General features: G+C 45.9%; 1 protein-coding gene across 3 annotated transcripts in view; it reads right to left on the bottom strand.

Annotated features, from left to right (window-relative positions):
• STK35 (serine/threonine kinase 35) overlaps positions 1-13388 on the bottom strand; it is a 42633-nt gene that overhangs the window by 26347 nt on the left and 2898 nt on the right. For all 3 annotated transcript variants that reach the window (XM_019733781.2, XM_019733782.2, XM_074318291.1), the window contains exon 3: positions 1518-2267. In XM_019733781.2, coding sequence (XP_019589340.2) covers positions 1555-2267 — 713 coding nt within the window. In that variant the 3' untranslated portion in view covers positions 1518-1554. The remainder of the gene's footprint in view (positions 1-1517; positions 2268-13388) is intronic.

The raw sequence follows: 13388 nt of genomic DNA, 5'->3' as shown, positions 1-13388 counted from the left end.
GTAAATGACAAGCCCCTTACAGGGTTGCACAGGCGAAACAAAATGATACATATGAAAATACCTAGCAAATATGGTGGTCAATGTTTTTTTCCCTTCCCACAAAACAAGGCTAGGGATTTCTGTTAAGGAAAAGAATTCAAATCTGATTAATACATTAGCCAGCATGTGTATCTACTGCCATTAACCTCCTATGTTGCTTTTGTCTACTTCCACATCTGGCCAGTTGTCTTGCCAACTCTCTGCCCTGAAGATCAAGACACTCCTCTACCCTCAGTGCTACTATTCCATTTCAGGTTCAACAACATCCCTTACTAGTGTGAATAAAATCATTGATCCTACTGGTCTCTCGTCTCCAGTCTTTTGTTTAACTTGCACAGGCTGAAGTTCTTGACACTGTACTGCTGTGCTCTGGTCCACAGATGGCTTCTAAGCCTGCTAAGTCAAGGTCAAATTCCAGGGTCCCAGGTTGCAGCTCAATTGTGATCTTAGTTCCCTTGCTCACACCTCCGACTTTGGTCCAATTGAACCTGCTGTTCCTAGTACCCACTTCTGGGTTTTCCACCTCAGCTCTGTGCACACTCCACTGGCAGGTCCGCTCCCCCTGGCTACAAGTCTACGTTCTCCACTGACCCAAACTGCTAGTCTCTCAAGTGTGCGAGGGTCCCTTTGGCTTCAGGTCCTTTGCAGAAGCTGCTCCTTCTACCTGGAAAGCTCCTCTTCCCCCAATTCCCTTCTCTCACCTCTGGGCACCATCCCCTGAAAGGTCAATTTCCCTTAATAGCTCTTCTCCTTTGTTGTACAGCAACCATGATAAATTCCGTTTCTCTCCCAGATGAAGCGGCAGAATTCATGAGGATGGGGCCAGTTTCTGATTCTGCTTACCATTGTTACCCCAGAGCCTAGCACCACACTTGACAAATTAAAGCCTACGACAAATCTGTTAAATAAGCGAAGACTTCCAGATAAGAATATTCACTCAGCACTCTTCATAGTACCTAAAAATGGAGAAACCATCTGATAGCTAAAGTAGGAGAATGGCTACATTACGATACATATAACGAAATGTCAATTACTGAAAGCCATACTTTCAAAGTATGACATTAGGAAATGCTCAGACTGATGTTCACTGAAAAAGCAGGAAGCAACACTGCACCTAACTAAGCGAGAGCAGAAGTGTTAGAATTCGATGTGTGTGGAAGGATCCAATTAGGGATAGCATACATTCTCTGGAAAAAACTGCCCGCACCTCTTTTGCACATTTCCTCAGTAAGCATTTATTAATTGATGAGAAAAAGGGTTTCTAAAAAACTTAAGAGACTCAGCTCAAATTCAACTCCACTCAGAAAACTTCTCTAGACTTTCCACTCATACTCAAATAATCCCACGTAGCTCGTCGAGACTTGGGGGGGATCTTTCAACTTTGCATTGCCCCCCAACTCCTTAGGGCCCACCCCAGGGCCTGGGCTGAAAAATCCACTCCAGGAAGAGTGCATGCACAACAAAAAAAGTACACTCACCTAGTTTAAAAACACCCAAGATGCTTTGCCCTGAATTTTAAGCAGCACATGTGACCTGGTCCATTCTGGTTTCAAGTTCAAAGGCATCAGGCCGGTCCTGTGGGTTAGCAGCTAACATATCTTTCAAGAGCTGCTTGATCCCCTCAGACATGGAAGTCCTGCGTTTCTGGGGGATGTGCAACTCCATCTTTGGGTTTTCTAGCAGCGCCTCACCAACAGGGACGATCTCAGTTCCCTGTTTGATATAGGTCCCCAGGAGTTCCTTCTTGGTCTCAGAGTCAATGAAAGTGATTCTTTCTATCATTGCCCAGATGATAATGCCCAGGGCAAAGATGTCAGCCTTGGCTGTGTAGTGTCCCTCCCAGACTTCAGGGGCCATGTAGAAGTCTGAGCCACAGGCTGAGGACAGCCAGTATTTATTCACATTCACATTTTTGTTGTCTTGATTGCCCTCTTTGCCTCGGGGGGCCAGCCCAGCACAGACCTTGCTTAGTCCAAAGTCTGCCACCTTGAGGATGGGGGTGCCAGAGCGCTCCGTGATAAGGATGTTGTCTGGCTTTAGGTCCCTGTGCACGATGTGGTTTTTGTGCAGGAAGGCAATGGCGCTCGTGAGCTGCAGCATGAAGCTTTTGTTGGTGGCTGGGTCCGGCCTCCGGGACAGGACGTACTGATTCAGGTCTCCACCTTCACAGAACTCCATGACAAACCAGAGATAACAGGGCTCCTCAGCATAACCCAGGATCCTTTCTCCTAAAGCAAAGGAAGACCGGAAAGAGCTTGAGTGAGATGGACACATTCACACCACCTTGAGACTACAGGAACGCAGCGTAATCAAGTAAGAGTGGCAGTGGTGACAATCTCTCCAATCCGAAAGGACCAGCACAATGGGCATAATAAGCCAGCTCTACACAAGCCGCCCATCTCTACTCGCACATAGGAGTCAAGGGATAACAAGACACGGTAGGACACAGGCTGCAGGGACGGGCATCGAGCACCTGGGTTTGGGGTTAAGAGCGCCTGGTCTACTGCTGACGGGGTGAACGGCCGGGAGACAACTGAGTTCACCCTCCCAAGTTTTCAATTCTGCTTCTTCACCTGGAAATGGCTACGTGTAACCACTTAGAGTGCCTGCACTGGCACCTGCCACTCACCTTAACATTCACCACCCCCCAAGGGGGTAGGAGGAAATGCCCCCTCTTATAAAACGAAGAACCTGAGGCTCACAGAGAGTTCGAGTTAAGAGACGCAAATCCACTTGCCTGCCAAGCCATGGCATTCCATTGTACTGCCTCCAAACAGGCAGACTCAGCCACCCACAGCTCCCAGGGCTGCTGGGGAGACGAGGTCAAGTGTGTCAAGTGTCTGTTACTCCACGTTATTCCATGCTAGGCAAGTGACCTTCCCCTTCCTTCCTGATCTGTATGATTCTTCTCGATGCACCTAGAATGGCACTGGATTTTGTTTATTCCAGAGGCACACTCTAATTCACCAGTGTTTTCTACTTGCCACCATATGCCTAGCAGTGAGTACGTAACATGCCTGTCTCTATGAAGCTTAGTTTCGAGGCGCTACCAGGGATCTAAAATAGCAGCCATTGTACGCTCTGCATCTGCATCAAGGTCGCTTTATGAACAGGGAAGGGTGGGTCGCAGTCGCCAGATCTAAAGAAATCAGAAGGGTCAGGATTTAAGTTACCCCTAAAGGACAGGCAGTAGATTAGCAGAGAGAAGCAAGAAGGGAATTCTAGACTGAGAGATGGAAGGATAACGGAACAAAGGAACAAATGGACTAGAGGTGTAAATAGGGAGTCTGTTGGGAACAAGGTAGATGTATAAGGTGGATTCAAGTTGTGCTGGCTTGAAACTCCAGCTCTGCCTTTCCAAGTCTTTTCTTTCGACCCACGGAAACTCCAGGAAAACTGACGAATGGCATCTCCAAACAAATCCCAATATTCTTTACAAAGCAATTCATGGCACACTGAGCCCTTACGTGAAGGTATGTGATGACTACCAGGGCCCCCAAACCTCAGAGTGACAGATGTCTTATCTAGCTGATAAGGGTAGGCCTGCCTGGGCAGTCACATGGATCATTTAGAGCTGAGCCAGGACCTGAAGATAAGTCCTCGTATCCCCATTACGGTGCGTCCCGTCTACCAAAAATGAGGACTGCGTCTCTTCACACAGCCTCTCCCAGAGGGTTGCTTTTACCAGTCATTCACTCGATTATGAAGAGAACTGCTGACCCAGGATCCCCTACTAACCCAAATGGCTCTGACATGATCAGGGCCCAGAGTCTACCCGAGCCAGTGGTCTGGGAGTTCTAGGTTAAGGCAAGAAGATGGACAAGTGAAAAGCCTTAGGTTTCTGACCACGATCTGACAGGCCTCACCTGCACCGTCATTATATAATTTGTTTGTATTACTCACAATCAAAGTAATACAGGTAGAACCAGTTTAGGGCAGATGGGTTAAAAAAAAAAATCAGTTGTTTCCCATCTCATAATCCTCTTTTTAGGTCATCAGCTCTACTGGGCTGAGGCTCTTTACCTAAAAACACTACAAAACGAACTGGTGATCTGAATCCAGAATCAATCTAGACTCCAGAGCAAAGACCATAAAAAGGGGAACAAGAAATGTCCGCTGGTGGTAGAGCCAGAACGGAAACGATTAAAAAGCCATCCATCCCTTTTGCAAAGGCCACTTCAGAAAACAGTGCAACTTTTTCACCAAAACAGTAGAGAAACAGAGGGTGGGGAATGATGATGATTTTATATACAAAGCTGGGAACTATGGCAACCGAAGTAAAAAGAAAACAAGTCTGCAAAACAGACGACACTGTAAATCCAGGTTATGAGAATCCAGGGAAAGAAATAAGAGTAAAAAAGAGCCCTAAGGTAGAGAGTGGGTGGTGCAGATGGGACCCAGGACTGAAGAGTTTGCTCTGGGCAAGTGAGCTGAGTTCAGGAGATGCCACAGGAGGGGGTTGTTTGTTGAGAGGAAAGCACTGGACAGGAAGTAGCATTCTCACAATCAGATACACAGCACCCGTGAGTATGACAGAATGGAAAACTGGGGAACGTAGCTACTTGTCCCAGAGACAAAAAGTACTTCTTTGCACGGGCAAGGGCCTTGGGCTTATTTCAGCGTATGTGTTCACGCAGCAATCCCAGCTGCCTGCTAAAAAACATACGAGGCATGTTAGAACTCCAGTCCTTCCTCAGGCAGGTTGCCTACCTGGGCCTGTCAGCTACCTCACAGCAAGATGGAGGGAGGGGACATGGCACTCAATGAACGCATTTCTCTCCAGAAGCAGGCAAGGGTGCAGTACTAGGAAGAGCACAGACCGGAAGGCAAGGAATCTGGGTTCAGAGCCCAGCTCTGCCCATGGGTTTACTGGGTGGTTTCTTAATTCAAAGGAAAACATGAAGAGACTAAGGTAGGATACAAAGATGGCTATAAGTCTGGGCAAATCCCTGAACCCCTCTGAGCCTGAGTCTTGCAATCTACCAAATGAGAATGACACCTGCCCCACGTATTACTGAGTTCAGGCCTAGGCATGAAATACATTTGCCGAGTAGAAGACCCTTGGCGGGCATCACATCCTGACCATCACTGACGCCATCATCCCCAGCGGACCTCATCCAAGTCCTAGGAAGTCACCGATTTCAGTAAGTCCCGGGGCTGCAAGCCACAGAATCAAGTTCTCATCTATCAGGCAAAAGATGAAACGGATCAGAAAATGAGAGTGAATGATTACACATCACATTTCTCAGGCTGTTACAGCTGAAACACATGTTCTAGCCACACCAGGCCACTCTTTTTCTTCTTTTTTTGAGTGATCTCTCTACCTTAAAAGCACCCCCCCCCCCCATCTCTGCAGGTGCACCTGAGGGCGCACCTTGAATGCCAACCCAGTAACACTTGCCTGATGTCCCAGGTCACTTCCCTCTTCTGAGCGGCCAAGGCCCTAGTCTTATAATTTGCCAAGGTGACTGTGAATTGGAGAAGGGAAAATGGGTGAACTTTAAGGGCTTACCAAAGACTGGTTCTGAAATGACACTGATTCCTGGAGACCCAAAATGTCCCTGTGGTTTGCAAGTCAGAGCAGGGGTTTCCGGAGGTCGGGTGATCAATGGCCTCTGAGCTCAGGTCCCTCACACAGTGGGCCCCGTGGGTCCCCGAGGCCAGCCTGTGGTTATTTCCCCAGTTTCAGAATGTATAATTGGAACAGACAAACGCAGCCACTAGGAGAATATCCAAATGAAACTTATAGTTTTTTGAACGGATAGAAACAAACTTTACTTAAGTTTAATAATTCCCCTTTCTGGTACAATCTGACAGTTCTATAAGATTGAGTTAAAAATTTAGCTTCCAAGAGGAGGAGAAGAGTGAGAGTGTTACCTGGAGTGGTAACGATTTGAGGTAAACTGGCCTCTGAGAGCCCACTGGGTTCCAGGCACTATTTTAAAGGCTCATTATGTGAGCTGTCTCACCTCGCTGGACACTGCTTTAGAGGTAGGCGAACTAAGAGAAAGGCTAAGCCACTTGCCCAAACCACTGCCACGTCCTTCCACCACACAATACACCAGGCGAGTCTTCCCACTAGACAACGCTATCTCCCAGGCTGCAGGGGGCTAAGAGGTGCACTTTGATTAAAGAAAGGCAGGCCCACCTGCAGGATGGTTTTATTACCATCCCCATCCCCGCCCAAGTCCATTAGCCAGGACCATGAAATAAACTCTGTATTCCAAAACATATCCTGTGTCACAGTTCACGGGGAGACAGAGAAAATGGGGGAAAAAATCAAGCAGGTGTCTCACAGTAATGAGATTTTATTCCTCATGGGAATAAGAAGAGTTAAAGTCTCCCCAAAATGTGGCCTGCTCTAGCCAGAAACTTGAGGCCAGCATGCGCGGCATAAGGGTAAGTCAGCATGAGATGCAGAAAGGCAGGCAGGCACCTTCTGGAAAGGTCCAAAATACTAAGGATTTTATACGTCTACTCCCAAATCTCCGTAAGTCAGGTTTTCATGTTCTAGTCAATTCCGCTGGAACATTTCCTGAGAACACAGTGCTTGTCAGACATCAGTGATGAGATGAGTTAAGAAGCGGTTGGTCTCTGCCCTTGTATTATAAAGGTTAGCAGTCGTTAAAGTAGATGACTACAGCTAGGAGAACAAGGACGAAGGCGCAGCTCTGCCGGGGGGTGGGGGGTGCGGGGGGTAGGGAAAGGCACTGAGGATGTGACAAAGGCAGGCCGAGAATCACTGCGAGCCTGGCCCTTGACTGTGCCTCCCAGGATGAAGACAGTGAGCACACAGCACAGCAGGGTGTGACCTTGCAGTGAGGACCCCAAGTAATCTGGGATAATAATCACAGAAGCGGTGCAGTAGGCGATGGGCACAAATGAGGCTGCAGATAAAGAAGCTGGAGTCGGGTCATGAGAAGCGGTGTCTGGCAGACAAAAAGGATTTGAACTTCAACTTTGAGAAATGGGAAGTAACTGAAAGTTCTTGATCTATTTTAGAAATACATACTGCTTATTGACTCTAAGAAGTCATCGATTTTGAGACATACCATTTAAGTAACACCTACAGGCTGCTGACACCACCGTGGTACAGGATTGACTAAGCTGCGTTCTGACTTCAGAGGTGTTAACATATGAGGATGAGACAAACAGCATGGCTGAGAATCGATGACACAAGTTCCCTCTGTAGACATGAGGAGTTGGAGACGGAAAACTGACTAGTGGCCCAGAGATTCACCAGGAGGTTTCGAAAGCCAAATAAGTGAGGGCTAGGCGAGAAGCGGATGGGAGAAAGAGATCTGGGAGGCTGAGAATCAACAGAACTTGGTAACTTAACACCGGTCAAGTAGGATGAGCAGGAAGAATTCAGAGTCCTCTAGCCCGTCCTTTCTTCTTAGTCCAAACCCTGTCCACTTGGATGACCATGACATCCCCTCTCACAAGTGAGGAAATTGAGGCTCACAAGGTTTAAATAACTTGCCTGTGTCCTCACAGCTGGTCAGGGGAAGGACCCCGAGTCTCCACAACCCGTATTCCTAACTCGGAGGCTCCACTGTTGCCTCTCAATGCCAGCGGCAGAATTTAGCACCAAGAGGTCTTAGCTCCACTTTGACCCAAGCTCCGTGTGAAGTGCACTCCTATGTGTGATATGCCCCCAGTGAGTTTAATGTTCATCAGTCCCTCATGCTGCCAGTTCAACCACGTGACATGCAGGTTTCTTTCAGTAAAAGACTAATTATGATGGTGACATAGATATGCTGAGATGATAATTCAGCAATATGTATCATAGATTTTAAAAATGCTCAATCCAATTGATATAAAAATCACACTCTAGCAATTTAGTCTCAGAGAAGAGTACTCCAAAGAAAAGAGTACCTAAAAAACAAAACAAAAACCCCCCTATCACCAACAGCAACAAAAAAGACACACCAAGCACCAAAAACACCCAGAACTGGTATTTCATACATTTCACTTTTTCATACAGAAAAAGTGAAGAGCCGGAAACAACGTCATTGTCTAATAGTTAATAGTTGATTATAGTATTGCCACTGGTTGACTGCTTTAAAGGATCATGTTATACTTCAACAAGTTACTTAAATAAAAAAAGCCAAAAACACATCCTAAGAAAGTTTAATGTGAAGAAAAAAAAAGAAAAAGAAATTATAGTGTTGAAGAAAAAGGATTAGAAAGGAATCTAGAAAAATGACATTTGAATCCGCTAACTATAGGCATCTCTGTCTTTGATTAGTTAAGAGCGGTACATGAATCCATTTTAATGAAGTGGTTCATCTGGAGATCGGCCCTGAGAAGCTGCCTAAGACAAGGTCCCATCCAGGATGTCCTCCCAAGGACAGACACACATGCAGACCGAGGTCTGGTCCCAGTCTCAATGACCTTGTGTAAAGTCACTATGAGAGGCTGGGTCCAGTGTCAACACTGCAGGGTGGAGTCACAGCACTTCCTAAGGTTAGTCAGCCATTGTGCAGTAGAGAACTGATTCCTTACGTGGCTGCCGGGCAACATACAGGGTCCTACAGAGGTCATTTATGACCCAGCAGGCCTAGCAGGAAGGACAAGGAACCAGCTAGGCCTGGGCTCATTGCCATCCTCACTCTTCCACCTACACGTCTATGTGACCCTAGGAAAACGTCTTCTGAATCTGCTTCATTTTCCATAAATTGGGAAGAGACACCTACCCACTGGGCCGTTTGTAAGACTTAATTGTGACATAGGAAGCATCTTGCATGGTACCTGGACACCTACGCAGACAACTATTGAGTGTTAATTATGTTAATGTGTCTGGACACCACCGGTAGCCATCCGATATGGTCATAAGGCAGCATATCAAGAACATGGAAATCGGCAAGCGTGTCTGGATGTAAATCTAGAGCCTGACCCTCCACCGGCGTGGTACTGGACAAATTACTTGATCTTGATGGATCTTGATTTTCTCATGTGTAAGACCAGGTTACAAAAACACAAAGTGGAGAGGATTAAACGAGAATGAATAAGAAAACACTATGAAAGGCTAGCTATTAGTACTTGAACATTACAAGGATCTTGTTAAAATGCAGCTTCCAACAGCCAGGCAGAGCGGGGAGTAACCCACGGCAGTCCCGGCTTGTGTCTCTCTCCACATGCAACGGGCCTTGCCACACACCCAGGCCTTACTTCTTGCCAAAATAACTTCTGATTTACCCTTAGTAAGTTAGGGGAGTTCCCTCCCCTAACTTAATCCACATTCCTGGCAGCTGTTCCCCCTACAGCACCTCACAGGCTGCAGTGAAGTAACATCTGTCGTGCTGTAGCCATCTTCTCCATTAGATTGGGTGCACACAGTGGAATGAAACCACGTTTCTGGGCTCCCCACAGTGCACCTCTCACAAAACAGGCACTCAGTAATTGGATGGAATAAATCAAGATGAAAATTGTGAGCTGGAGAGGCTTAAAAGAGAAATAGGGAAAGTTCTAGTATAGGGCATGCAGAATATGTCAATTAAAGACGAGGTAAGCATTCAGAATTTGAGAGTCACTAAAGCAGGACTCCGGGTCCTAAGGATGTCAAAGGCCACATTGGAGTTGAAAACTAACTGACATTAGGACGCTAAGCTTTCCTTGAGAGTTTACACACTATAAAAAGCCGTACCCAATGCAACCCCAATTAAGCAAAGCTCTCAATTAAGTAAGGGTTGCTTCTATCTCCTGGGGCTGGTATCTAAAATCCCCAGTGCACACAGAAGGGAGGCAGTCAGTGGGTAGCAGGAGACAAGTCTGCGAGGTTGTCCCAAGACATTCAAGAGTAGACCAGAAAGGAGGTGAAGGGTCCCTGGCAGCTGAGGCATAACGGGAAGGCACCAAGAGAAATCGGCAGTGCCACAAACACCTATTATACGTTAAAAATAAAGAGTAGCCACGTTAGTGTCTGTGTAAAATGATCATGCCCATTTAACAACCCAGAAAAACAGAGCCACTCAGAACTTAAGCCACCTGTGCTAAGAGCGCAGCACATACACAGGAGCTCGGACTCCCTGGACGGTGCCTGGGTTTGGATCCTGACTTGGTCATCTGCTTAGCTGTTTTACACCGGGCAATTTCATTAACCTCAGTGCCTCAGTTGTCTTACCTGTAAGATAGGGATAATCACAGTGCCGACTTCCAAAGGGGATTCTGAGGACTGGATCAGCTAGTAGGTATAAAGCCTTTAGAACAGACCTGGCACGTTGCAATCAGTAAGTTTCCAGCTCTTAGTAACAGGATGAAACTGAGACTAAGACCTCCTGACTCCAAGTCAATACCAGTGTTCCACTGTATCCTATTCATTTCCAGGGCCTCCAATGCCTCCTTTTACCTGTCACTGTCACAGTAGCCAATGATCACCATTCAGCTCTATGCTTTTACCAGGGGGATCTCTAAACTGTGAGGCCTCAAGCTACAGCAGAGAAGGAAGGGTTGTTTTCTAGAGGCCTGGGCAGGGGTGGCCCGGAGCTGAGCCTAAGGTTTCCCCAGGTACTCAACAGGCTGGGGGCAGTTCGCAGGCCAACAACCAGTCCACTGCTAAGAGCCTGGTCTCCTTCCCCGTAGTACCTCCCCTCAGATTACTAGAGTCTACTCCCTTCCCTGCTTCCTCATGCCTCTTACACTCCCAGAGGGAACCTCTCCCATTTTCTAGGATACCCACTACTCACTTGTGACCTTGCTCTGTGGTCGCTTGGGGATGTGTCTTCCGTATGCCTCATGGAGGAAACTGTGTAGCCTCTTCTATTACAGTGCTGGCTCAGTCAGCACTGCGCATCAGTGCAGACAAAACTACCCACCAAGGGCTTCAGATTCCCGTGCACGGCAAGCCACCTACAGGTATCTTGAGGACAGCAAGCATCACATAATTGGTAACGCAGAGCTCGTGCTTATCCCAAGTTGGGATAAGCTAGGCTCCCAGCTTTTCCAAATTTCTAAGTACTCGGTTTCACGAGCCTTGAGAGTTTGTCCTTTTTTTCCCTTTTCTTTTTTTGTCCTCAGGATTGGTGTGTGCTTTAGAGAGAACACCAGGACTTCTGAGTTTAACAATGAGCTCAGGCTTGCCTGCTGTCTTCTAAGTGGCAGTAATCTTGAACTTATTAATAGTTTTAGGTGCATTCAGGACAGGGTCGTTTAGCAATGGAAACAAGGAGGGAAGAGCAAACTGTTGATGACTTAACTCCTTTTTGTGAAAAGTATTTAAAAGTTAAACAGACACCAGACCATCAACCAAATAATTTACAGGATTGCTGATCTGGTTTTAAAAAGTCCGGGAGGCTGGTTTGAATGCTGCCACTAACTCCTTTGGGGCAAGTCCTGTCTGTCCCTTTTCTGGGCTTCAGTTTCCTTCCCAGCGAAACAGAAGGCCAGATCGGATATCTAAGACCGCTATAGACACTCTGAAGCTTCTGTTCTCTACATAATGCTCTGAGTAGGACTTGTTTTGTCTGTGTCCAGAAAGAAAGGACAGAGACAGAAGTCTATTAAACGAGGTTAGAGAAGATCAAGAACTGCATTAAGAAGTTTCCCTTTTCTTTTGGATGTTTAATTACTCATACATCAAATAATTTGTTAAGACTATAAAAACGCCTTTGAATATTCACTAGAGTTGATACTGATAGGGGAAAAAAACCCAAACTGTCCTCTACTTGGCCCAATTGCGAAACAAATTATTCCGCCTTCTCTCCTCTACCTATCCACAAGGTCCTAGGCTCCCTTCTTTCAAGCCCACCTTCTCTGCCAACTTCTGGCTAATTTCTGATTTTCACTCTTGTTAATTCTGTACAACACTCTATACAAAGCCCTTGTTAATGAGCCAACTGGCCTTTTCCTCCTGTGACTTTGATTAGCATTTACATTTTCTACAGGTCCTCAAACTTTTCAAATTAAGTTCCTTTGAGGCAAAGAGCGTTTCTTCCCCCTGCAAAATAACTCTACAAGGATTCAGTGAAAGTGTAGGCCATACCTCGGTTTATGACACTTCACAGGTGTTTCAGGGTTTTTTGTTTTTTACCAACTGAGAGCAAGACCCTCCACCAGCAAAAAGATTACGCCTGGCTTTATTATGGTGGTCTGGAACGAAACCCGCAGCATCTCCGGGGTCTGCCTTTATGCACATAGATTTGGTTCCATTGAGACTTGCAGGCAAATTAACACTTTCTGGTCTGTTTCAAAATTATTCTAAATTGCAGAAGACAGGGGGAAAGGTGACTGCAAAGGATTTTCTATTTCATCATAGAGCTGCACCAGATTATCTCTAAGATTCCTTCCAGCTCTAACATTTCTGAATATCACAGTATGTTGTAAATCCAGGTGCCCCAGGGCAGAGTAAGACTGCTAAAACAGCCAGGAAAATGGAGTAATCTGGGTCTTTGTTCTCCACTTTACCAGCAAAAACCCCCAAATGCCTATTTACTGCTTCCTAAATCAACACTTGTAAATTTCAATGTAAGTTTCATAAACCAAGGAAATGGTTTTATTCTTACTGCTCTATCTCTGAGCCCAGAATATTACCTGACCCATAACAGAGGCTCAAATATTCAAGACTCCCAACTACTGAAGAAGACATATGAAGTATGCAGCCTAAAGCAAAATATTTCATTTCTCTAGGACTGTTTCAGTTCACAAAGGGAGAAATACCAGTGTTTCTGTCAATCTGGTATCCCTGACAACACAGGAAACGTATTTTATGGTCCAACAAGTTTGGGAAACTTGAACAAGAACATCGTGCATCTCCAAGCAGATGATGGTAGGGATTCAAAATATAGCCTGAACTTATTGAGACACTGAATTCCTACTTATCTGGAGCACTTACTGTCACTCCCAGGCTGCACAGCAACCCTATGACACACGTACCCTTATCTTAGGGAGAAAGGAATGGTCCCCACAGGTTTGAAACAACTTGTCCCATGTCTCATGCAGTCAGTTCAGACAAGCCACGACTGAAAGTGAGTCTAACCCCAAAGCCCATGATATTAACCATGATGCTAAGCTGCCACTATTTACTGTGGAGTAGTGACAAATTCTACAGGTGAGGGAAGCTTGAACAGTACAGTTGACCCTTGAACAATGGCTTGAACTGCTCGGGTCCACTTATACACTGATTGTTTTCAATAAATAACTGTAAATGTATTTTTTTCTTCCTTATGATTTTTTTAAATAACGTTTTCTTTTCTCTAGCTTACTTTATTGCAAGAATACAGTACGTAATACAAATAATACACAAAATATGTGTTAATTGGCTGTTTATGTTACCATAAGGCTTCTGGTCAACAGTAGGCCACTAGTAGTTAAGTTTTGGGGGAGTCTAAAGTTATACACAAATTTTCAAT

The sequence above is a fragment of the Rhinolophus sinicus genome, linkage group LG13, assembly GCF_036562045.2.
Source record: "Rhinolophus sinicus isolate RSC01 linkage group LG13, ASM3656204v1, whole genome shotgun sequence".
Classification (NCBI taxonomy): domain Eukaryota; kingdom Metazoa; phylum Chordata; class Mammalia; order Chiroptera; family Rhinolophidae; genus Rhinolophus; species Rhinolophus sinicus.
This window is presented reverse-complemented; position numbering and strand designations above follow the sequence as displayed.